At 38.9% G+C, this 27,781-nt stretch overlaps 1 protein-coding gene across 2 annotated transcripts in view; it reads right to left on the bottom strand.

Moving 5' to 3' along the window:
- Nucleotides 1-27,781, bottom strand: part of TRIM33 (tripartite motif containing 33) — a 130,670-nt gene that overhangs the window by 52,418 nt on the left and 50,471 nt on the right. For both annotated transcript variants that reach the window (XM_060625426.2, XM_060625427.2), the window contains exons 2-4: nt 19,843-19,961; nt 19,336-19,480; nt 19,034-19,166 (exon numbers count right to left, since the gene is read on the bottom strand). In XM_060625426.2, coding sequence (XP_060481409.1) covers nt 19,034-19,166; nt 19,336-19,480; nt 19,843-19,961 — 397 coding nt within the window. The remainder of the gene's footprint in view (nt 1-19,033; nt 19,167-19,335; nt 19,481-19,842; nt 19,962-27,781) is intronic.

Below are 27,781 nucleotides of genomic sequence, written 5' to 3'. Positions count from 1 at the left end.
AAAGAATGTCAGTGAACCACACGCAGAATAAACAGAATGAAATATGTATCTTAGAACATAATGGTCAAATGGGGGAAAACCAAACAAAAAGAGAAAATCTTGAAAGTAGCCAGAGATGCACCAGACAACAAGGTGTTCAGGGAAGAACAATATAAATAGTATCATTAAAAACAAAGGAGGCCAGAATACAAATAATGACTGCTTTAGAATCTTTAAAGAAAAAAAAGTGTCAATCCAGAATTCTGTAACTAGTATAAACATCCACCTAAACTGAAGATTTTCTAATGAACATAAGCTGAGAATATTCACTGCAGCAGACCTACAAAACAATAAATATCCTGAAGGATATTCGTCGGGAAAGGGAAAATGATAAAAGATGGTAACTCATATAAACAGGAAGATATAAAGAAAAATAGAAATGGTAATAAATGGAAAAATATAAAATCTATAATTTTATTTTCCCTTCTCATAATTTCCTTAAAAGACAGCTATTTTTTTAAAAAGGTATCGTAAGGTAAGATTTATAAAGTATGTATAATTAAATGATATGGCATTAGTACAAAGGATGAGGGTCTGATAAACTGAATTATCCTTTTGTAAGGTTACTGTATTCGTAAAGTAGGAAATGATGATAAGGAGGCTGTAAGTTAAAGTTGTGTATCATGAGCCCTAGAGCAATCATTAAAAATAATAGAGTTAGAGCTTAAAAAGCTGAAAGTAGGGCGCCTGGGTGGCTCAGTTGGTTAAGCACCTGATTTTGGCTCTAGTCATGATCTCACGGTTTGTGAGTTTGAACCTCATGTCAGGCTCTGTGCTGACAGTGTGGAGCCTGCTTGGGATTCTCTCGCTCGCTCGCGCTCTCTCTCTCTCTCTCTGCCCCTCCCCCACTCACACAAGTGCTCTCTCTCAAAATAAACTTAAAAAAAAAAAAAACCTGAAGGTGGATATAAATTGAAATACCAGAAACAGTTTATTAAGTTGAAACACAGCAGGGAAAAAAAAAAAAAAAACCACACAGAGAAAAGAAAAATGAAAAACAAAACTAAATGGTAAACTTAACCCTATCAATAATTACATTAAATGTCATGGGATTAAACACTCCAAATAAAGGAACAGGGGCCTCTACAGGGCACCTGGCTGGCTCAGTTAGAAACACAAGCAACTCTTGATCTCAGGGTCATGAGTTCGAGCCCCACGATGGGTGCAGAAATTACATACATACATACATACATACATACATACATACATACTTTTTAAAAAGAGCGAGGGCCTCCAATTAAGATACAGAACAAGTACCCTTCAATTATTTAATTAAAAATTGATTTCTATGAAAATAAAAAGATAGAACTGACATCCTATATTCAGGCAGGCCTATTATACCTTTTTTTTCCTATACCTAAATTAATAAGTATTTGCTGATAGATGAAATGTCTAAATGTGTGTCAGATACTGTTCTAGGGTCTTGGAATGCAATAAATAAAACAAAGACACCTATCCTCAGGAGCTTACATTCTAATGGGAGGTACACAAAAAATAAGTTGTAAATTACAGAACAAGTTTAGAAGGTGATAAGTACAACATAGAAAGAAAGAAAGAAAGAAAGAAAGAAAGAAAGAAAGAAAGAAAGAAAGAAAACCAAAACAGGATAAGAAGGATTAGGAGTAAAGGGGAAAACTGCAATTTTAAATACATTTATCAGAGTAGATCTCGTTGGCAAAACTACCTTGCAACAGACTTCATGGATGTATGTAAGTGAGCCATGCAAACAAGTGGACCCAGAGCCCCAGACAGAGAAAACAGGCAGGAAGCGGCATCTCTGCCATGTTTTAGAAACAAGAAAGTACAGAGTGAGGGGGGAAACGTAGTAGTGGATGAAATATTAACGTACAGACCACTGTAAGGAATCTGACTTTTACTCTGAAGTGGAGAGCCACTGCAGGTTTTGAGCAGGGAGCGAATCAGACATGAGACTGTTCTAGTAGTTAAGAATAAACTGAAGGAGGGCAGTGTCAGAAGTATGGAGATGACTGAGGAGACTGCTGCAGTAATCCAGGCAAGAAATGATGATGGCTGAGACCAGCCTAGTAGCAATGGAACTAATAGCAATGAGGTAATAAGAAATTATGAGATTCAGGGATGTATTTTGAAGGGGGAGCCAAAAAGATGTTCTGGTAAGTTTGAGTTTGGGTAGGAGAAAATAGCGGAATCAAAGATCGTGCCAAGATTTCTGGCTTATGCAATGGAAAAACTGCAACCGCCACAAACTGAGATAGGGCAAGGCTGCCAGTGAAAAAGAACTGGAGTAAGTGATCAGTTCTATTTTGGATATATTATATTTGAGAAAGCCGACACTCAAGAAGACATGTTACAGTTTATAGAATAGATAAATCTGAAAGTTCAGGAGAGAGTACTGAGCTAGAAATAGAAATATGGACATCGCCAGCATATGGATGGTATTTAAAGCCATAAATCTATAGCTGTAGATAATGAAGTAATGCCTGGCACAACCAACATTAAGAGATGAAGAAAAATGAGCAAATGAAACTGAGAAGCAATCAGTGTGGTAGGAGGAAAACTAAAAGAATGTGGTCTCTTGGTGGCCAAGTAAGTAATATGTATTGAGGGAATGATCAACCATGTCAAATGTTGCTGATCTGTCAAGTATTAAGATGATAACCAAGTGGTGACCTCTAGATTTAGTAATTCAATGGTTATTGGCGACCTTGAAAAGAACAATGTTGATAAAATGCTGACAGAGAGAACAGGACAGGAGACATTAGGAGACCATGATGATAAGCAATCCTTTCAAAATATTTTGCTGCAATGAGGAACAGGGATAGCTGCCAGCAGGGAAAATGGGTTAATGAGAAGGTTTTAACATTTTCTTTCATTTTTAAGGATGGAAGAAAAAAAATAGCAGAATATTAAAATACTGGTGGGAAAACTGCTAAAGTAAAAAACTGACACTGGCAAAGAAAGTCAAACCGCTGAGGCAATTTCCTCAACTACTTGAGATGAGATGGAATCTAAGGCATAAGGAGAGAAACTGGCTTCATAGAAGAAGAGACTTCAACTAAGATAACAGACAGATGTAGAAATGTGGGTGCAAGTGCTTGGTGACAAGTAGGTATGGTAGAGGAAGACTGCATAAGTTCTTTGCAGTGCTTCAGTTTTCTCAATGAAGTAAGAAGCAGTGCCAGTGTCTGCGAATGAGGATGGAGGATAAAATGTTGGACATTTAAGACAGGAAACACTGCTAATGCACAGTATGACTGCCAGGTAACATTAAGAGTCTACTTGAGATAAATGGTCATGAATCGAGAATAGGACCAGTGGTATCATGTGTTTTTTCTCTCATGATGGTCAGCTGCATAAGCAAAGCATGACAGAAGGGAAGCTGGGTTTAATCAAGATTGTGGTTTTGCCAAGAGAGTTATACCAAGTGGGATATAGGAGTCAAGGCTAAATGCAAGACAGTAAGAATGATTAGCCTGAAATTAAACTGGAGGAGGGTTGAGAACATAATGGAATGAGGTAAAGTGAAAGAGTAGAGTAGTGGCATCAATGGACTAAAATAAGTTACTGAGTGGCAAATAACTGTGGAAGTCTGATACTAAGCAGAATGAGCTGGGAATGACAGAAGATGTAGTCAGAGAGAGGAATGCTTCAACTTGAATACAATTATTGGAAATGCCAAGGTCTAGTGTACAATCACGGATGTGAGTGGTAATGTAAAGGACACAAACTTTAGAAAGGAGTTCAAAGAACAAAGACTAGAGTGTCTGAACGATCAAATCTTTGTATATTAAAACTGTTAAGAATTAAGACAAGAGTAGTATCTGTATGGGAATGCAAGCTGGTGCAGCCACTCTGGAAAACAGTATGGAGGTTCCTCAAAAAACTAAAAATAGAACTACCCTACAACCCAGCAATTGCACTACTAGGCATTTATCCACGGGATACGGGTGTGCTGTTTCGAAGGGACACATGCACCCCCATGTTTATAGCAGCACTATCAACAATAGCCAAATTATGGAAAGAGCCCAAATGTCCTATCAATGGATGAATGGATAAAGAAGATGTGGTGTGTGCATATATATACACAATGGAGTATTACTTGGCAATCAAAAAGAATGGAATCTTGCCATTTGCAACTACGTGGATGGAACTGGAGGGTTTTCTGCTAAGTGAAATTAGTCAGTCAGAGAAAGACAAAAATCATATGACTTCACTCATATGAGTACTTTAAGAGACAAAACAGATGAACCTAAGGAAAGGGAAACAAAAATAACAGAAAAACAGGGAGGGGGACAAAACACAAGAGATTTATAAATATGGAGAACAAACTGAGGGTTACTGGAGGGATTGTGGGAGGGGGGATGGGCTAAATGGGTAAGGGACACTAAGGAATCTACTCCTGAAATTATTCTATCTTTGTCCCGGTTCAATCTCTCCTTACTACAGTGAGATCATTTTAAAACAATAATCAGTCAAATCACTCCACTGCTCAAAACTTGAGTGTCTTACTCAGACTAAAAGCCAGCATTCTTCCAATGGCCTACAAAGAACTCAATAAGTTGGCCCTTTCTGCCCCTCTGACCTCACGTGATACCAATCTCTCCCTTGTTCATTCCATTCAGACCATGCAGCTCCTCAAAGAAGTCAAGTATGCTGCTATCTCTGGCCTCTGGCAGTTGCTTTCCCTCTATCTGAAACATGCTCCCCTCAAGGAGGAAGTTAAGATGGCAGAGAAGTAAGGAGACCGGGATTTTCCTCATCCCTCAAACACAGCTGTATTGAGGTCAGATCACTTGGAACACCCAGGAAATCGATCTGTGAAGTGGCAGAAGGATCTCCACAGTTGGAGGGAGACAGCTGGATGGGATCGAGGTGTGTGTATGTGAATTAGAGGAAATAAAATGTCACTGACACGGAGGGAAGGGAACCCTTTCTGTGGAGAGACAAAAGGGACAGAAAGAGAGAGGGGTTGTGAAAGTGCAGCATCAAGTTAGCACATGAGGAAAACCTCTCTGGACTACCGGCTGGGGAACAAGAAATACAGAGAGTGACAGTTTCTTTTTTGCAAACAGCCCTAGGAGCTGAAACTCGGGATGTTTGGAAGTGGACTTTTTCCGGAGCAAAGCCAGGAGCCTTGGTGTGCTCCTGGGGAGGAGGGAGCCAGCCCCAGAGTGTACAGCGTGGTGTAGTCATCTCAGGAGCAGGCTGGGAGAGAACAGTCCCTCTCCCCACGTACTTTGGGAAGAGGGTTTATTGCCTCCCCAAGGACAAAAGACCCTGCAGGTGCAAGCTAAAGGCCTTTTATGAGCAGGGTGGAGAGGCCCTACTCTGGAACAGGGGAGGTGAGCCACACAGAGCTGGGTCCTTTAAGACTTCGGGTTTTGAATCCCAGCCCAGTGCCTAGAAGGCTCAGGAGAACTGCAGAGTAGGGCAAGCCAACGGCCAGTATTCTGTGGGTTGTACTAACAGCGTGGGTTGAGATACCTGGTCCGGTGAGGACAGACTCGGTGTCACCATTTTTCCCCCCAACGCCAACAGGGTAGGACTTCAGAGAACAGCACAGCGGCCCCCAGTGTAGGTAACCAAACCCCACCCTCCGTGCCTAGCAACCTACTGGAGGGAGACTGACACTGAGCAAACCAGATGCCCTCTCCTCCAGACCAGCATGGCCACTGGTCCCAGGTATCAACAGACAACTGTTTTGTTTTGTTTTTCTTCTTTCATTATTTTCCTTTTTCTTTCTACCCTCTTCTTTTTTTCTTTTGGAATCAGGCTCATAGATCTCATTTATTTTTGGTCAATTCTTATTAATCTTTTTCGTTTGTTTGATCTGGCATTTTTATTCTGTTTTTTCTCCACCTTTTCTCTGTCTGCTTTAATTTCCCTTCCCTTTCTCTGGATTTAGCCTTATAGTTTTTTGATTCTCTGTTTGGTCTTCTTTTCTCCCCTTTCATTTTTCTCTTTTTATGGGATCAGGCTCTCGCCGCCCCTTCTCCTCCCCCCCCTCCCCCAGGGTTATAACTTCAGCTAACACATCAAAGCACACCTCCACTACTACAAGCAAGGAAGAGCTCTGTACAGGACTGACCAGTGGGACAGAGCAGCCAAGACACAACAACAGTGCATGCAACATACACCAAAAACACCTCCTGAAGTGCCAGGCCCTGGACAGCGTATGATCCCTTTTAAATACAGTTCTCACAGGTGCAGGACACATAGCAAGCTTTTACAACACACACACACACACACAAAAAAAAACAGAAACAGCCTAAATGACAAACCGGGAGGAATTCTTTCCAAAAGGAAGTTCAAGACGAAATCACAGCCAAGATATCTCAAAACAGATATAAACAATATATCTGAACAAGAATTTAGAATGACGGTCATAAGACTAATAGCTGGGCTTGAATAAAAGCACAGAAAACACCAGAGAAACTCTTGCTGACAAGATCAAAGACCTAAGAACTACTCACAATGAATTTTAAAATGCTGTAACAGCTACAAAGTAAACTAGACACAGTGACAGTGGGGATGGAAGAAGCAGGGGAGAGAACAGATAAAACAGAAGATAAAATTATGGAAAATAATGAAGCTGAAACACACTCCCCTGACTTGTCAAGTTTAAGCAGGGGTGCTCCTATTCCTTCTTCAGTCTCCACTCAAAGCCCACCTCAACATGGAAGTCTTTTGAAACCACCCTATTTAAAATAAAAACCTACACATCCACATGTTCACCTACACTGTCCCAGTTTCCCAGCTTTATAGAGAAAAAAACTCTATAACGATCAGCATCTGATATATTTACTGTTTGACCCTATGAAAAATTAGGTCCTCATTGACAGTGACTACATAGTTTTGTCACTGAAATATACCATGCCTAGCACTCAGCAAGCATGCATTTACTGAATTAATGAATGACTATATAAATATTGTCCAATGATAAGCCAAGGAATGTAATCAGAATAATTTCGTTTTTTATAGAACTTTTTTTGGGAGAGGGGGAAATTAAAGAATGCCCTCTGTTCTGCTTTGCTTAACTTTCAATTTACTAATCCCTAATAAATCTCATGTTCCACCAGATATGTCAAAAATTTGTCAATATTATTTTTCAAATGACCTAACAATATCAAGTATATTAGAGTGGTTCCATTTTTTTCCTGGAGATATCCTCAGTCTTTATGCTTCAGTTAATCTAGCTACTATACAGTTGTCATTCTGGCACCCACAATTCAACATTAACTTTCTTGGTTTACTAACATTTTTGTGGATCACATTCTCTAATAGTTCTCCAGGAAAAGGTGCATGGGAAGCAGTTTCTGAATCCTTGCATGCTGACCCACCTTAATAATTTTAGCTATAGAAAGAGCACCTGACTGGCTCAGTCGGTGGAGCATGCAACTTTTGATCTTGGGGTTTGAGTTTGAGCCCCATGTTGGGTATACAGATTATTTAAAAATAAAAAAAAATATTTTCTTTTTTTTTAATGTTTATTTATTCTTGAGAGAGAGGCAGAGAGAGACAGAGAGTGAGTGGGGGAGGGACAGAGAGAGACAGGGAGACATGGAAGCTGAAGCAGGCTCCAGGCTCTGAACTGTCAGCACAGAGCCCAACGTGGGGCTCAAACTCACAGTCCATAAGATCATGACTTGAGCCGAAGTTGGACACTTAACTGACTAAGCCACCCGGGCACCCCTAAAAAAATCTTTAAAAAAAAAAAAATTTAGCTATAGAAATCAAAGTTGAAAATCTTTCCCTCTCTACTCCCAACTTTTAAAATCACTGTTCCAGCATCTTCTATTTCCTGGTATTACTGTATTTAAAGATCCTATTTAGGGGCGCCTGGGTGGCTCGGTCGGTTAAGCGTCCGACTTCGGCTCAGGTCATGATCTCACGGTCTGTGAGTTCGAGCCCCGCGTCGGGCTCTGTGCTGACAGCTCAGAGCCTGGAGCCTGTTTCAGATTCTGTGTCTCCCTCTCTCTGACCCTCCCCTGTTCATGCTCTCTCTCTGTCTCAAAAATAAATAAACGTTAAAAAAAAAAAAAATTTAAAAAAAAAAAATAAAGATCCTATCTAGATTTCCATTTCATTACACGTTGCCTACTTTGGAAACTTTGCTGATCTTCACTTTAATCCATAACATACTGTCAGTTTATAATGATATATACTTTTTCGTGGGTCTTTTTTTTAATCAACATACTGGGCACTAAATGGGTCATTTCAGACTGGCAATGCTAGGTTCTTAGGAGAACTTCTTGAATTACTTATTTGATCACTTCTTTTTCTGTAATTCATACTGGTTGGCTGTTGGGTATCTTGTCATTTTCTTTCTTTTTTTAAAAATGTTTATTTTTGAGAGAGAGACAGAGAGCAAGTGGGGGAGGGACAGAGAGAGGGTGGGAGACAGAGAATCCCAAGCACTGACAGTGCAGAGCCTGACGTGGGGCTAGAACTCACAAACGATCAGATCATGACCTCGGCAGAAGTCAAGAGTCAGAAGCTTAACCGACTGAGCCACCCAGGTGCCCCTTGTCATTTTCTTATCTGTTTTTTATTTTCTCTTTTTGCTCTATTTTCTAGGAGACAAACTAGAATTTATCTACCAAACCTATTAATTTTTGCCTCGGCTATCATACTTCCAGGAGCTATTTCTTCTTTTAATGAATTCTTTTACAAAGATTCTATCCTTGTTTTGTGACCAATAGCTTGTCATATCTCTCAGGATGTCATAACTTTGATTTTGTATTTCCTTTTATTCCTATATTATCTTATGCTTTTCATGACCTTTTTTTCAGTGTCTTGGTCTCTTTCATGTAGGTAGCTGTGTCAATCAGAAATGTGTACACCTGTAGTGACTAATAAAGACTCGTGTAACAAGACCAAATGTAGCTGATGATGTTACTTAAATAACATCAAAGCTAGAATCTCTCAGATGATCTTGGCTTTACCTTCATGAGCATATAATGGTGCAACAGTTCCAGGCATCACATCCTAATTCAAGGAAGGAAAAAGCTGGAAAAGGGCTGATACCAGCAACATTTGTCCCTTTTAAAACTTACAAACTAAGCAGAATTCCATTTGTATTTTATGGGCATAAACTGTGGACCAGAGCTAACCAAATGCCAGGAAAGCTGAGAAAGGAAACATTTAGCTTTTCCAGTCTCTATATTTGAAGCCAGACAAAAGAGGGAAGAGTTATCACCACAGCCCACAATGTATGGCATATGGCACATGAGGGTGGCTCTCCTCAAATGCTGGATGATCCTTTCATCTGTTCACATTCAAATATACAGTAAAACCTTTTAGTTTGTGAGCATAATTCGTTCAGGCAACATGCTTGTAATCCAAAGCACTTGTATATCAAAGCAAATTTCAAGAACCACTGGGTCAGTTGTGATCATGTACTCGGCGTCACCTACTACTTGTATTGCAAGACATCGCTCGTTTATCAAGTCAAAATTTATTAGAAATGTTTGCTCGTCTTGCAGAACATTTGCGGAACAAAATTACTCACAATCCCAAGTTTTACTGTACTTAAAAACTACTTAGAGTCTGTGTGAGAGCAGAACTTATGAACTGGTGGGCTTCATCTTTTTAATTAGAAATGAACCCCAAATGTCAACATTTGAAGACCTCTTTTGATCATTTTCTCCAGAGAGTGAAAAGGCCTCTAATTGCGGGGGGGGGGGGGGGGGGGGGGCCAGAAAAAAAAATAAAGGGGGAAAGTTGAACAAAAAAATGTCACTTCTGGCAATCTGGAAGCAAGTCTGGGGAAGTGAAGCTCCCACAGTATAATGCAGATTTACACTTACCTTCCCTGATGTCAGTCATAAACCTCATCCCTACTCTTCATCTAGACCTAATATCCTCAAGACAATAAGCCCAACTTTTGTGATACCTATTGCCTCTAAATCCTGATCCTTAGCAGATTTCTGGGAATTAAATCACATGGCTTTCTTTGTATATCTCCTTTACATACCCTTGGGTTGTAGTTCATTCAACTCTACTAAGTCAATTATCAGATCCACCAAATATTCAATCCATTTCCCAGCTTTTGAAAAATTCACTGAAATATCCACTGGTGTCTCTTCGTCTCATTTTTGATTTTTTTTTAAGTGTATACTTATTTTATTCATTTATCATGAGCAGAATTATAAGAAGGAGATGGGATAACAACATGATATAGCTAGAAACCATGTAATGTTCTGAGGTACAAAATTTCATAAAGTTCTATAGCTTTATCTGAGATCAAGAGTCTCTGAGCTGAGATCAAGAGTCAGACACTTAACCATCTGAGCCACCCAGGCGCCCATTTTCCTTTCTAAGAACAACTTCCAAGCCATAAAGCATAAAGAAAACCAAAGACCTCTATAAAATGTATTTAAAAAGAGAGAAAAAAGAAAACGTACAGGTCACAATATTAGTAATAATAGCTAAACTGATACTGAGTACTTATTGTGCTAAGCACTTTATAGGTACAATTCTCATTCAATCCTTATAAGCCAGCTTATAAAGTTGGTACTATATTATCGCCATTTAAAAGACACAGACACACACATCAGAGTTCATCCTCTTTATCCCTATAATATGTAGCAATTATCTTTAAAAGGAGGTGGGGGAGCCCCAAAACTATAATTATACACGTGTTAAGTCAATGATTATGGAATGAGACTAATTTTTTTTGATAAACTAAAGATTCAACATAAGAATCTAAGAAAAGTAAAACAAAATTAAGCTAAGGAAAGAATGAAGATATAAGAGAACTGTGAGAATCAGAGCACTTTTTTAAGTTTATTTATTTTGTGTGTGTGTGTGTGTGTGTGTGAGAGAGAGAGAGAGAGAGAGAGAGAGAGAGAGAGAAACACACACGGGGGTGGGGGTGGGGGTGGGGGGGGAGGGAGAGAGAGGGAAAGGGGGAGAGAGAGAGAGAGAGAGAGAGAGAGAGAGAGAGAGACAGTGAGTGAGTCCCAAGAAGGCTCTGTGCTGTCAGCAGGGCATGGGGCTCGATCTCACGAACCGAGAGATCATGACCTGAGCTGAAATCAAGAGTCTGCTCAACCGACTGAGCCACCCAGGCACGCCACTAGAATGCTTTTAAAGAGGAGAATAAGTGACTTCAAGAACTCAAATGACCAATAAAACAATCAAACCTAGGGGTTCCTGGGTGGCTCAGTTGGTTGAGCTTCCGACTTCGGCTCAGGTCATGATCTCACGGTCTATGAGTTCGAGCCCCGCATCGGGCTCTGTGCTGACAGCTCAGAGCCTGGAGCCTGCTTCAGATTCTGTGTCTCCTCTCTCTCTGACCCTCCCCTGTTCATGCTCTGTCTCTCTCTGCCTCAAAAATAAATAAACATTAAAAAAAATTTTTTTTAAACAATCAAACCTATGGCCAGGCTTATAAGGAAAAAGGAAATAAATTCAGCTATACAACATTATTAACAAGAGATATAACCTTATTTTTGTAAAATCTTAATGCTGTTTAATTCTAAGTGAATATGTTTTTAAAATTTCTACTAAACAGATGATTTTCTAAGAAAATATAAATTATCACAATCGCATGCATAACTGACTCAAGAAGAGGTGGGTAACCAAGTGACTTGATCATCTTTTAAAAACTTAATGAGCATACAGGAAAGTGAGCCCCTTGAAGAACTAGTCCTAAAAGGCCTTAATGTCCAGGCAGGGAAAAGGAGTGAGAAAGATGAAACAAAAAGTGTTGGTGAAGAAAACACAGCAAAAGTGAACTGGTTTTAAGGTTAAATATTTCTGACAGATAAGGAAGATGTGTTACAATTTAAGAAATAGCATTTGTAAAGGCAGATTTAGTTTAAAACAGGGGATACGCTAGTATAAGAGCACAAATGGGAATTAACAAACTGTAAAAATGAGTTCACCCTTATCAAAAAGGGGTCTGGCTTTTGTTTCAACTACCAGGAGTACTGAAATGTACTACCTGATAAAACTTTACCTGGTGCCTTAGGCTATACGCTAAAGATATGATTTACAGGGGGCTTCAGGTCACATGGTGTCAGCTCAACCTCAGGAGGGGCTAGAGACAGGTCAGTCACATCGACAGTGAACCATATTCTACATGACAGAGCTCCAATAAAAATTCTAGGCACCCAGGGTCAGATGAGCCTCCTTATTGGGCAATATTCCATGCATACTGTCATACATCATTGCTGAGAAGAGTTAGTTATGTCCAAGATTCCACTCAGAGAAAACTGAAAGCTCCACATTTGGAACACTCCTAGACTCTGACTCTGCACCACGCGTCTTTCCCTTGAATGATTTTAATCTGTATCCTTTCATTACAATAAATGTAACCATCAGTATAACAACTTTCAGTGAGTTCTAGCAAATTATCTAACAATTCCAGTAAATTACTGAATTTGATGGTAGATTCAGGAAATCCTGAACTTGCAATGGGTGTCAGAAGGGTGGCTGGGGGGCTCCTCAAATGCTGCATTTGATTTCAAAAGTTAGGGAGCACTTATGGATTGTTCTCTAACTTCACAGTTGGTATCAGAAATGGGATTCACTAAAATGATCCTGACTCACTGAAACATGTGGTCTGGGAAAAGGAAGGATGAGAGGACAGGGGTTTATGAGCCTTTGATTCCTAGATGACTACCTAGTAACTCATGGTATGGAATTGCAGCTGAAGTTACTAGAGGTAAGTTACCGATGGAATTTAGAAAGGCAGACCCAACTCCCTAGGAGTTGACTCACTGGATAAATAAGAAAATGTAAACTAATAAGCAAGCCAATTATACAATCCCTTGGTTACTGATTTTGTAGTAACTAAAATGAAAGTGTATTAGGACAGATCCTGATACTGGGCAAAGCTTAGGTTTCAGTCAAGTCTGAACTATGGCCACTAGTAGCCTCAGGGCCACTCCAAAGGGAAAAAGTATGCTGGGAAAACAGAGAGAGAATACCTCTATGAGTTCTGATCAAAGAATGCAGTCCAGGTTGAGAAAGAGAAAACCAAGAAACTAATGAAACTAGAGATTATAATACAAAGGAATGCCTCATTTTGTAGACTGAGGCTTCCTGAAGCTACTAAAATATTGTGAGAGTGATCACCTAGAGGAAGCATCATTGGTTTTGAATGGTGCAGAATAGAAGAGCAACGTCTGAATTGATGCAGGACCGACAACTCCCTACCACAATCACAGTGAACAACCACAGATGGCTATACATAATTCAGACACACAGGAGGTCATTCCCAAGGACACGGCTAGCCCAGTGGACTAGATAAATGACCCCATAATGTTTGCTGACCCTGAAATGGAGGACTGTCCTTCTACTATAAATGTCAAGTGGAATTCCCCAGAAGAAGTGGCCGATATGCTGCTTATGCAAGCCATGCTGGGTTGGCATTATGAAACCAGGATATTCACCTACTGGGCATGCCTCTCACTGAGGTCATAGTAAATACTGTGATTAAGGGGGACTCTTACATGGGCACCCTGTGTAACTTTACTGCTGCAAAATCTAGCAATGATCTGAAAAGCCTTAATGGATTTACGGTCTCAGATTCCTATTATGCATCTTACAGATGGTAAGAAAATTAGAGATTCATTAAAAAAAAAACAGAGAAAGACAAAGGGGAGAGTCAAGGGATTTAACACAGTAGGATGGAAATCTTCAGATGGCTATTTAAAAATGGGATGAATAAAGCAGACATTGATAGAGCTGAAACAAAGATCTTAATTTAGCATGACTAGAGGTTGGATAGACCAATGAGAGCTGATGCTCCTCAATATTAAAAAGCCCTACAGAACTCTGCTGTATTTACCCCAAGTTTGAGAAAATTTAAAAGCCAGAGGACAAAGAGGACAATGAAAACCCTGACCTGGAATTGCCAAGGGCAAGCAAATGTCCTATTAACTAATCAAATTGAAGACCTAAGGAGAGGCCAGGCTCTTCTGACTCAGCCCGTAACTAGAGAACCACAGCAATTTGCACTTGTGTGGACAGAGGCAGGGGATGGATAAGAGACATTTCTGGGACTCCTTAATATGAGGGCCCAAAGCGCTCTAGTTCTAAAACCTGTCAAAGTTCTAATGGGGACCTACAGTTAGACTGGGTTGAGTGGCAATAGTTAACAGAATTAAGGTAAAAAAAAATTGGATGAAAATTGGAATATCTGAACAGACTGTGAAGTGGTTACATCTCCTTTACATGAATGTATTATTGGGATGGATAATGTGTCTGACTGGTATTATAAAAGAGAAGGCATATAAATTTATCACCTTAAGACCAGGCTTGACTAGGCATGCTAAAATGGGAACCACTGAAACTGTCTGAGCCCACAGAAATTTGAGACAGTATATGATACCTGGTGGACAAAGAGATTACCACTCTAATGACAAATTATAAGCTAGAACGCTGGCACCAATGAATTCCCTGAACAACAATGTGTAGGTAGCCTGTGACAAAAGTGGATGGCTCATCAAGACTAACAGTAGACTATTAAAGCTTGAATAAAGTAGTGCCCCCATAACATCAGCAGTCCCTGGTATGACTTAAATACTAGAAAAAGAAACATATAGCAGACTGTAAGAGAGTGCTACTCAGTGACTGATCCTGCAAATGTTTTTTTCTCTGCTTCAATCTTAAAAAAAAAAAAAAAAGCGCCAAGAGCAATTTTCCTTCACATGAAAGCACCCCGATTTACATTTACTATATTGCCACAGGGTGATTTCAATTCACCAGCTTACTGGTATGATGGAGTTAGAAGGGATACACTATCTTGATGATACCATGACAATATAACAAACTAAAGATAAAGGTAGGGCTGACCTAATGCAATAAGGACACACATGACCAAAAGAAGCTGTTGATAAATCCAACAGGTCCAAGGACCTGCCCAAACTGGTGAAATTCTTAAGAATAACCTAAGCAGATGCCACCATTTACATTCCATAGAAGAAGAAAAGTAGTTTTTGCCACCTAGCCCTAGAACTAAACAAGAAACCTAACATTTGGTTGCCATATTTGAATTCGGAAGGACACATATTCCACACCCGGTAATGGTTAGTAGCACCAATAAATACAACTAACCAGAAAAGGCTGTATTTGAATGGGATCCTGAACAAAGGCAGGCCATGTCTGAACTACAAAAAACAGTCTCTCTCCCAATGTTCTTGGGTCCCTATGATCCAGTTAGACATGATTTGGGGACTGTCAGCAACACATACTTATGTAGACTAGAGCTTATGGCAAAGGCCTGGGAGTGCCACTCAGCAGCAACCATTGGGATTTTGGACCAGAAAATTTCTGGATACCATGGTAAAATGTATGCCATTTGATAGAAAATTACTAGCTTACTGTTGGACATTAACAGAGACTGACTCTATGATTGAAGGACATAAAATAACCCTGCAACCTGAAATACCCATGTCTTGGGTGACAGAAGAACACTCCAGTTAAGGAAGGCAGTGCCCAGAAGAATTCTGTATAAAATAGAAATGGTTTGTACAGAAACATGCGACCAGCAGAATGCAAAGAGGAATTTATTGATTATGAGCAAACAGCCTCTTTTCCCCTAAGTATGACTCTGAAACCACGCAAGGAGTTGCTAAATCCTAGAATCACATGGGTGGTGCCCTATGAACAGCTCTCTAATAACCAAAAAAGAGCTGCTCAGTTGTCAACTACACTTCAAAACTAAATAATAAATTTAAATTTAAAAGAGAGGGAGAGAGCGTGCAAACTGTTTGGTTTCTGGATAGCAGTTCCAAGGTAAGCAGACAGCATCTTGTTTAGAAGGCTATCACTCTAGGGGCATCTGCGTGGCTCAGTCAGTTGGGCTTCCGACTTCAGTTCAGGTCATGATCTCGCGGTTTGTGAGTTCGAGCCCTGCATCAGGCTCTGTGCTGACAGCTCGGAGCCTGGAGCCTGCTTCAGATTCTGTGTCTCCCTCTCTCTCTGCCCCTCCCCTGCTCATGCTCTGTCTCTCTCTGTCTCAAAAATAAATAAAACATTTAAAAAAAAATTTTTTTTAAAAAGAAGGCTACAACTCTAATTGAAGATGGTAATGACAAATCATATCAAGGAGCTGAACTGCACGCTCTTTTCCCTTTAGAGTTCTTACTGCAATCTGCAGTTGATGTCAAAAGTAAAGGCAGTCTTGCGGGCCACCTAACTTTGTACAGGTAGGTCTCCTAACTTTGTACAGATGATGAAAAGACTCTAGAATGACTCAATACTGTAAGCTATATTGAAGACTTGAAACTTTAGTTATGGGGGGCCACTAAAGGGTGTTTTTAAAAAGGGGGTGAGAGTGCTATAAGAGAGTGCCTGGGCGGGGGCCGGGGGGGGGGGGGGCGGTTAGGTGCCTGGGTGACTCAGTCAGTTGAGCATCCGACTTCAGCTCAGGTCATGATCTCACAGTTCGTGGATTCGAGCCCCGCATCAGGCTCTGGGCTGACAGCTCGGGGCCTAAAGCCTGCCTCGGATTCTATGTCTCCCTCTCTCTCTCTCTCTCTGCACTTGCCCCACTCATGCTGTGCCTCTATCTCCTTCAAAAATAAATAAACATCAAACATTAAAAAAAAAAAAAAAAAAAAAAAGAGGGGGGTGAATGGCTCAGTTGGTAATGACTCTTGATCTTGGGGCTGTGAGTTCGAGCCCCACATTGGGTATAGAGATTGCATAAAAATAAAATCTTTTAAAAAAAATTAAAAAATAAAATGGGTTGAAGGGTAGGGAGGGACTCTATTTTAGCAAAATAATCCTGGCAGCAATGTGGACACAATCAATTTGACAAGGTAAAACTCAGAGCTGAGAGACCAACTCTACCTGTGTTGCAGTAACAGGAACCTAGGGTCTTAAGTCCAATGACAAGGGTTCTGTAATAGTCTATCCTGGAAAACATACAGAGTGTGAACTAAAGAAAAGGGAGCAAACATTCAAGAGATAATTAGCACTTGAAAATAAGTGGCAAAGGAAAATGATGAGGAAAAAAGAAGGACCAGCCAGGGTTAAACTCTGAAGGAGAGACCATTGAAGCTATTCTTTCTTGTGAAAATGGATGCCATCTTCCTTCTCTTTTTTCTTCTCACCAACAATTTGAAAAGCCCTAAGTAACCCAAGAGCTCAAAGATCTGACTGCAGCTGTGAGAATGGTAATCTAATGTCTGAGATTATTACAAAACAAACAATGGTAAATAAAATTTGGCCCTGAGGTGAAGGCATCCACAAGATTAGCCACTTCAAGTGAAGCAGTAGCCAACCTACAGGTAAGATGAAATTTGGGGACAAATTAAGGATATAAAGATTTAAAGAAGCAATTCTACACAAAAGTCCTGTATAACAATGAATGATGCCTTAAAAAAGAACAAAGATCATTATTTTTTACCTGTGATCAAGTGTGAGAGATTCCATATACTGTGACTATATTCTATATACCATATGGAAGAAAATGAGCATACGGACTGAAAACAGATCCAACTGCCTGTGTTCAAACCCAGGCTCTATCCCCTATGGCGACACCCTGTACAGATTACTGAAGCTTTCTGTAAGCGGGCTCCCTCACCTTTAAAACAGTTGCCATGCCAGTACCAACACTTCATGGGTAGTTGGTATGAGTTACACAAACAAACATGCAGCATTTTGAGAAGTGCCTCACACAAACTACAGATGCAGTAATTGTTAGCTATTAAGATTAATATATTCCCTCTGTAAGAGGATTCTAATGAATTCCAATGAACCCAAGGAATTAAAAGCACTAAGATATCCTACAGTTAAGAAACACATTTCGGGGCGCCTGGGTGGCTCAGTCGGTTAAGCGTCCGACTTCAGCTCAGGTCACGATCTCATGGTCCGTGAGTTCGAGCCCCGCGTCGGGCTCTGGGCCGATGGCTTGGAGCCTGGAGCCTGCTTCCGATTCTGTGTCTCCCTCTCTCTCTGTCCCTCCCCCATTCATGATCTGTCTCTCTCTGTCTCAAAAATAAATAAACATTAAAAAAAAAAAAATTAAAAAAAAAAAAGAAACACATTTCAATGTGGTTAATCCAACTTAAGCTACCCTTTTTTGGCAGGAGATTCATAAAACCTATTTCTATCAAATTAGCAGAGGTGTTATAAGAAGAACACTTTAGAAAAGGCTGGACTAGGGCACCTGGGTAGCTCAGGTGGTTAAATGTCTGACTTTAGCTCAGGTCATGATCTCATGGTCTGTGAGTTCAAGCCCCACACTGGGCTCGCACTGACAGTGTAGGGTCTGCTTGGGTTTCTCTCTCTCCCTCTCTCTCTGTTCCTCCCCAACTCATACTGTCTCTCTCTCTCTCTCAAAATCAGTAAACTTAAAAAAAAAGGGTGGGGGGGGGGGAAGAAAGAAAGAAAATGCTGGACTATGGTAAGCAAGACCATCTTTTAAATGATAATACAATTTAATAGAAACTGGGAAATTTGCTGGAGGACTGTTATACTCCTGGCTAGAATTTCAGTACATTTCTAGAATAGTTCAAATCTAATAGACTGATTGTAAGTGAATACTATTGAATTCTGAGGGTATAACAGGGTTGAAATAGAAAATTATGTATTAAAGAATTAGTAACTATGCTTACTTAGATACTTAAGCAATTTGCAGAAAACTAAGGGATTTATATCTAACATGAAATCAGTATAATTATCCTTTGATGTTAAAATGTGTATCAGCTGGCCATACCCACAGGAAGATTACCTTTTAAGATTACAGCCCAGAGCCTAAATACCACAGTCTACTTGAAGAAAGCTGATCTGAACCAGAGGCAAAGCAAATAAAAGAAATAATGCAATTCCTTTCTTGCAAACCCAAATGTCATGATACATTTTTAACGGATATTCATAAGGTAATTAGATATGAATGTGGAAACCATTAAATAATTAAACACATATCTGCTTTAAGAAAATATATGAAATTGAGAATACAATGCTGACAAAATTATGAAATAAATATTTAAGAGTGATAATTTTATAAAACATTTTTATAGTATTTCTTGTTAAACAATGATGACTTCTGTACCTATGTTCTTTGTGTTCCAATAGCTGACAGTCTCTACATGTCAATCTATCACATGTTTCACAGAAAAGTTTCAACTGTTCTTGTTTATGTACAGGGCAGAAAACAGGGCGCTGACCAGATGCTCCAACAGACTCTGTAGTAAAATAAAACATATATTTTTAAACTAAACAAAAATTGTATCTCACGTTCTAAATTCTTATTAATATTTATGTCCAAAGCATATAAAGAATAAGTAGAAATGCTATGAGGTAAAAGAGGAAGATTAATGGTAGCTCAATCATTAAAACTGCTTCTATTCTTACCTGAGACATCTTCTTTCTTCCTGATCAAGTGATCTTTAGTGAATTTTACTCTCTGATGTGCTTCAATACATGTCTTACACAGCCACTCTCCACATTCTACACAAAAGCCAACTGCACTTGCATTGTCTTCACAACTAGTACATACCTAAAAGTGGAAATAAATACTGATCTACATCAAATTTACAAGATATAAATCCACAAAATAAAAACTGTGACCTGCTCTCAAATACACTAAATATTTTGTTATCCATTTATCTCCAATAAAATCCTTTTCCTTCCATATCAAACATTCACGTGAGTAAATTTAAGTCTCAGAACACAAAAAATATATATAAGTAAAGACTTTTCATCTCATTTAATTAGGTAGAAGGGTACAGAACAGAATAAGGATCATTTATTTAACTATAGCTGAAGTACCCTAAATCACATAACTATCCGAACATATGTTTCTCATAATTTACATTTCAGTATCAAGGTAAGAATATAAAGAAATATTAAGAAGCATACCTGTTCTGATTTCTCATCAGAACTGCTAGGAGCTTCAGATGTATCTTTCACAAAATAATTATCCACAAGGTCTATCTGTCTGCATTCTTGGCGGCATACTGGGCACCGTATTACACCAACTACAACACAAGACAACAACATTAGAAAATATTCTTCAGGAAAAAATAAAGAAATTGTGCATGATGCCCATATGAAAAGCATTCACGTATGTCACAGACAAGACCAAAGAAATGAACATTAAGAGCTGAGTAAAATAATCTACTGAGTTATTCCATTGGGGGAAAATGACATACTATTTAGGATGAGAAAACAAACATTAATATACAAAAAAAAAAAAAAATCTAAAAGTGCTTTATTATAATATGTGTTGGCCGAATAATGGCTCCCAAAGATATCCAGATCTTAATCCTTGGAATATGTCCTATCACTTTATACAGCAAAGGCGACTTTGTAGATATGATTAAATTAAGACTCTTGAGATGGGAATATGCTGTCCCAGAGTATTGATGGACTCTAAATGTGATCTTATAAAAAGGAGACAGGGGCACCTGAGTGGCTCAGTCAGTTGAGTGTCTGACTTCGGCTCAGGTCATGATCTCACAGTTCATGAGTTCGAATCTCACTTCAGGCTCTGTGCTAACAGCTCAGAGTCTGGAACCTGCTATGGATTTTGTGTCTCCCTCTCTCTTTTTTTCCTTCTCCTTGCGCGTGCTCTTCTCTCTCTTCTCTCTCTCTCTCTCACACACACACACACACACACACACACACACACAAATGAATAAAAAAAATAATAAGATTAGAGTACAGACAAGTGGAAGGTAGCTAGTAATAGAAGCAGAGAACGGGAGTAATGTGCTTTAGGGATGAAGCAATAAGTCAAGAAATACAAGTGGCCACTGTAAGTGGAAAAAGGCAAAGAAATGAATTTTCTCCTCCTCAGAGACTCTGCAAGGAACCAGACCTGATGATACTTTGACTCCAGCAGATATTTTGACTGTAGCCCAGTAAAACTGATTTCAAACTTTAACCTCCAAAATAGTAAGAAATTAAAACGTGTGTTATTTTAAGTCACCAAGTTTATGGCAATTTTGTTACAGCAGCAACAGAAATACACGATCCATCATCTTATAAATTCTGCTTGGTTCAGAACTACTTGAATTCATTCACTTTCATGTGGAAAGAAAGATCACATGTGCCGTGCCAGTGTTCCAGCATCTATCAGAAAAAATAAACCTGCTCGGTTAACACATGGAAATTAAAGTTAAAAACTAAAAAATAGCAACACAGTCAACACAACAAACTAATTATGTGTCAGCCATAAAACTGAGGATACAGCATCAACAACACAATCCTCACTTTCAAGAAAGGGTGCAAGACTAGTATGTAATTTTTATAGCTTATAGCACACACAACTATAGGAAGCACCACACACAGACTAGGATGTAAACAAGAGTCCCCAAGAGTTGGGAGGACACAAATTACAGAACCTTATATTGTAGTTCTAATGGAAAACAGAAACAAATATAGTGTCATTCTAAAAGTAGGAGTATCAGTCTACCAGTAGACATATACACTGTTTAAACAAATTCAGTTATAGATTTGAAACCAAAACATAGTTCATGTAACACACAGTGCATACAAAGGTCCTGCTCAGAGGAAATACATAAAAACAATTTTTCAAATCCAAGAAAGAAACAGCATGGTGAAAAGAAAGGGGGAGAAAGGATATACATATTTCCACATTTAAGACAGCATAAATTACAAACCTGTCAAGAAACAGAGTATATAACAAAACTACAAAGGAGATAAGTACAAGTAACTGTAGGGGCAAAAATATGTGAGCAACTAACTTACAATAAATTAAGTTTTCACTTTAGAGGTTACACTTATACATGGTCTTGAAAAATTCATTCTGTTACTAGTGTGCAGGAAGGACAGTTTACTTTGCTGACCCTGGTTCCTCGAATCCTGTACATTCCTAAGGAAAGCCTATCTCTAATACTGGCCCTCAAATGGCTCCTGTGAGATGACCTCTAACTCTTGGAATATTCTGCCTGATAAGACTGTTTTTGTATGCCTGAGGCCGTATTCAGTATGACCTCAGAGGGTGACAAGAGTCTCAGTAGGTAATGTGGATTCCATGGAGGATCCACCCCTTTGTGACAATGCCCCAATAAAAACTCTAGACATGGGGGCTCAGGTAAGCTTTCCAGATTGGCAATATTCCTGCATATTGTCACACATAGTTACTCTAAAACTAAGCTTCTCCCACACAACTCCACTGAAAGGAGAGATGTGTAAGCTTGTACCTATTTTCTCCTGAACTTCACACCATGCACCTTTACTAAATTTAATCTATTTCCTCTTTCCCTGTAATAAAATGCAACCATGAAAATAACACTTTTTCTGAATCCTGTGAGTCCTTCCAGTAAACCATGAGGTCTGAGGGTGACCTCAAACTCAACTAGGAAAGGAAGAAACAGTATGCAAACTAAGAACAGCAAGAGCAAAGTTCACAAATGGCGGTGGTGGGGGGAGACTTTAAAAGAAAAAGGTCCACATATACATATAGTTGAAGGATACAAATGATGAAGAGACATTCTGTTCTGAGCAAGAAAAACTCATTATTAAAGTATCTCTTATACCTGTGTATATGAATACTTTGTCCGAAGTCTGTTTTTTTTGAACTCACTAAAATAATTATCAGATTCTTAAAAGTTTTACTTTAATCTGGCAAGCTAACATCACAGTTTATGACAACAAAAATTCATCTATTTCTCATCCCAAGCCTCCATTAAAATAATATGAAAGAATGTGGAAGATAAAAACAATATACAGGGGCATTTGGGTGGCTCAGTCAGTTAAGCATCTGACTCTTGATTTTGGCTTAAGTCATGAACCCAGGGTTGTGGGATAGAGCCCTGCTTTGGGCTCCATGCTGACTGTGGAGTCTGCTGAAGATTCTCTCTCTCCTTCCCTCCTTCTGCCCCTCTCCCCCACTCATTCTCTCTCTCCCTATAATGAAAAACATAGGGGCGCCTGGGTGGCTCAGTAGGTTAAGTGTCCAACTTCAGCTCATGATCCACAGTTCGTGGGTTCAAGCCCCAGATCAGGGTCTGTGCTGACAGCTCAGAGTCTGTAGCTACTTCGGACTCTGTGTCCCTCTCTCTCTCTGCCCCTCCCCTGCTCATGCTCCGTATTTCTCTGTCTCAAAAAATAAACATTAAAAAAAATTTTTAATAAAAAAATATATATATCCAAAAAGATTAAGTAAGGGGATAGAAGTAGCAAAGCACACAAATCAATACACATGCAATTTCAAGAAATGTAGAAGCCAAAGGATATGAACACTGCAGAGGAAACCCAACCAAGAGTACACAAGGAGTGGAGAGATCAATCTCAGAAAGACTCTTATTTGCCATAAAGATTTTCAGACAAGCTTAGAATTAAGAAATTTGAGGCATGAAAGAAGTTCCAATGAGAGAGAAGGGAGTAAATTCAAGTCTGCAGACATCAGCAAACCCCATTCCTAGGCTGACTACTTACACCTGACCGATTACCCAGCAGCCAAGGTGTCTGTCTTACCACCAACACAAGAGTTGAAGGTTCTCCAGGAATCTTTCTGCTATCTGTTTTTTTATTTATTCAATAAACTTTAAAAGTGTATGAATGTTTACTTTGAACATGAGAGCCATTTTCCATTTGAGTTTATAAGTATGCCCTTGTAATTAGTATAGATCAGATGAGTGTGCTTGTTCCTAACTCAATCACTGAGTGCTGTCATGCCGAGTTTAGGTCATTATACAAAACTAAAACCCAAAAGCCAAAGCCAAAGTTGCTGACCACTTTTCTGCACAATATCCCTAGAACTGATTTCATGACTCCAAAGTTCAAGTTCTGAGAGGCTCATTCAGGCCTATTAGATTATTTTTAAATGCCAATTTATTACAATGTGTAATTATGGGGAAGACAGAGGAGGATTCTTTTTAAAAGGCCAAACTACACAAGCCTACAAACTAGTTTATCTCCACAGTATTAGGTGGAATTTAGTTTTAATAAGTTGTTGTGGACTTCCATCCAAGATGGATGACTAGGCAGATATGGAAACACCACCCGAAATGGTTAAACACAAAAATAGCTAAAATATAACAAACTAAAATGTACTTTGAAAAATGTATAACTGAGTCCACAACCTAAAGGGCAAAACTTTGAAGTGCCAGAAACGAAAGGGAACTCAAAGCTCAAGTGGTCAGGCATCAACAGATGCAAGTGGGACACAGGGGTTACAAGTACCACTACTTTCAACAGGAAGTAAGACAAAGATTAAGGGGTGAACCTGAACTCCTTCAAGAAAGCCATGGGGCAGGCTTTGAGTGCCCTCACCCTAAAATCTTTCCCAGCTCTGGAGTCACCCACAAGAAGTCAGAATACCAAATAAGCTTTATACATAGATACATAAGCAAAGTTTGTGCTATCTGTACAGTACACAGAAAGGCCAAGTCAAGAAACTAGTAAACTCATCGAGATTAAAGGAAAGGCACACTCAGAGCTTCCTCAGAGGGAAGTGTGGCACCCCTTCCCGCATACCTGGTCCTACACATCTCCTCCTTCTGGCCATTCCTGTGTTATAACATTTTATCCTAAACTGGAAATCTGTCTAGTGCTGGATGACTATGGGGAAGTTCATGATGTAACCTCCAGCCCTGCTTCATGTCTTGGCCCCAGTTTTCCTGGGACTTCAGAAACATTGAGTGGAAGGGGCAACTGGGTGGCTCAGTTGGTTAAGCGTCTGACTCTTGATCTCACTCAGGTCATGATCTTGCAGTTCCTGAGTTTGGGCCTCGGATTCTGTCTGTCTGTCTCTCTCTCCTCGGATTCTCTCTCTCTCTCTCTCAATCTCTCAAAATAAATAAATGAACCAAGAAAGAAAAGGGAAGGGAAGGGAAGGGAAGGGAAGGGAAGGGAAGGGAAGGGAAGGGAAAGGGAAAGGAAAAGAGAAAAGAGAAAAGAGAAAAGAGAAAAGAGAGGAAAGGAAAGGAAAGGAAAGGAAAGGAAAGGAAAGGAAAGGAAAGGAAACAAACACTGAATGGTAAATCCACCATGAGTAAGAAGGAGCCCAAGGAATTCAGTCCAACATACTGGTCATTCTCCTCAGGGCTGAAGCCAACATTTCTCTTCTGTTCTCTACCCTAAGTTCAAGTTCTTATTTAGAACCTCTTCTTGGGGTGCCTGGGTGCGTCGGTTAAGCGTCCAACTTCAGCTCAGGTCATGATCTCACAGTTCCTGAGTTTGAGCCCCGCATCAGGCTCTGTGCTGACAGTTCAGAGCCTGGAGCCTGTTTCAGATTCTGTGTCCCCCCTCTCTCTCTGCCCCTTCCCTGCTTGCACTCTGTCTCTCTCTCTCAAAAATAAACATTAAAAAAATTAAAAAAAAAAAAAAGAACCTCTTCTTTAATCAACTCTAAACAAAATGTACATAAAACAGAAGTTATTATCTTTGCCTTGTATCTACTTCTCGTCCTGGGATTCCTAGTTAGGTGAATTCACATATTCACTGAACAACAACAACAAAATGAAGCTTCTCTGAAACCTTGCAAACACACAAAACTATCTCATTAGAACACCTCCCAACCCAAGGCACAAGTGGGACAGGACACCAAGTGAAGGTAGGCTCATACATAAAATTACAATGCATGAAGAAACTATTACTCCAATACTATTACTCCAATACTATTAGAGTGAGTCAACCAACACAATAAAGCAATAAATAACAACCTAACTCATAAAAAATAAAACAATCTGAAAAAGACTTCAAAAATATGTGTAAAATACTTCGATAAAGGGTCAAACAGAATCTATGAAAATAGAGCTAAAAAGGAATCAAAGAGAAATAAAATACACTCATTGAATAAACTCAAAACACAAGTTAAATAGTAAGCAAGAGAGAATGGAAAAGAAAATCAAGTAGAAGACAGATATGAAAAAAAATCACACAGAATTCAGCACAGAGCTAAAGAGAGAAGAAACTACAGAAGAGAGTAAATTGAGAAAACTAAAGAACTGAATGAGAAACTCCAGTATGTGTTGAAGTTCCAGAAGTTCATGAAGGAAATGAGGTACAGATGCTATTTAAAAGAAGATAATGGCTGAGAATTTCAGAACTGAAGAAATGACCCCTCATACCACAATACAAGTCCTGAACAGGATAAATAAAAATAAATCCACACCTAAACATTGCAAAGATGGAGGAAAAACTCTTAATAATTGCTAATATTACAAGACAATCAGACCAACAGCAGACCTAATTAGTAAAAAACAATACAAAAAGATAACAGGAATAGTATCTTAAAAGCTTTTAGAGAAAATAAATCAACTTAACAATCTATATGCTGGTAACTATTCAAGAGTAAAAGCAAATTAAATTTTCAGACATATAACAATACTGCTCATTGCTACAAGAATAAAGCATTAAATTCAACTATATAAAACCGCCAATTTTAGACCACTTATGACCTGCAAATATGGTAATTTTATACAGTTTAACCTACTACCGGCTTTAAGAACATGGAAAAATACTTAGGGGTGCCTGGCTGGCTCAGTCACTAGAGCATGCAACTCCTGATCTTGGGGTTTGAGGCCCACATCGGACATAGAGCTTACTTTGAAGAGGGAAGAAAAAAAAAAAAAAGACCATGGAAAACTATTTAGAAGTGAGATGCAAAAAAATAATTAGCAAAATCATTAATACACATTTTGATATCTAAATATGCATGAGTTAAAAGTAAATATGTACAGGTGTAAATATTAATTTAGGGAGATAAAAAACATAAAATTAAAACACTGAGCTACAATAATATATTCTATTATAATCAAATGACAGTTTGACAAATCATTCTATATACACTATGAAGACAAAACTGAGTGATAAAATGTCAATTAAAAAATAAAGTAAAATCTTGCCTTAACAAAAATAAATGAGGGCATCAAAATTCAAATGTATAAAATACAGTCCAGTTGTTGAAAACAGATATGACTGTGTACACTTTCTTAGCCAGCCAATAACAAGTGTCTGAAGTGAAGACTGCAGTTTGGTACCATGTTCAAGTGTTAGTAAAGACCTTTTTAAAGGTTTAAATGTTTAAAGACATTTTTTTTTAAAACAACTGTTCTAAAATATCAGCAGGAATTCTAAGTACCTCTATTGGCTGCCACCATTTTTTCAGTTTGATTCACAAAAACTGACTGATTCACAAAAAAAAGACTACTGGGGAAATAGGGACTCTTTGCTACCACATATCCCCTGTCTTATGTTTCCCAGACCAACTGTGCTCTACCCTGTACTTCTGCCCTCACCCCAGCAAGAATTTTAATCTGACCGTTTGAGAATGAAGGTTGTGCTGAGGACAGAAAACAAGCATAATCAAATTATATCTAAATTTGCATTAATACAAAGTTTTACTGTAAGACCAGTTGGTATTTAGTGTGAAATTCTTATATATTAGTTCGGTGAATGCTCATAACACTTCTGTAAAATAGGATCAATTATTATCCCCACTTCAAAGGTGAGGAAATTGAGCTTCAGAGAAATCAGGTAATGCTCTCAAGGTCACAGGACAATGTAAATGGCAGAGGTAGGTAAGATCTGAAACCCCAACATATGAATCTATAAGCCATGCCCTTAAAACCTATGTTAAAGAAGCTCTCTAACTAAAAGGCTGATCATTAGTAATAAAATAATTAAGGCTAAACTAAGGCAGTCATAATAGAACTATAGAGGATAAATTAGAGGCAGTATCAATTGCCTAATGAATGTCTGCATGATGAAGAGGTAGTAGTCACAGCAAAGGAAAAATTAGAAATTCTAGATGATTCACAAGCTTCTAGCATGGGTAATTCATGGATAATTACACAATTACTCAAAATGAGGGAAAAGTAATTTT

The sequence above is a fragment of the Panthera onca genome, chromosome C1 (genome assembly GCF_046562875.1).
Source record: "Panthera onca isolate mPanOnc1 chromosome C1, mPanOnc1 haplotype 2, whole genome shotgun sequence".
NCBI lineage: Eukaryota > Metazoa > Chordata > Mammalia > Carnivora > Felidae > Panthera > Panthera onca.
This window is presented reverse-complemented; position numbering and strand designations above follow the sequence as displayed.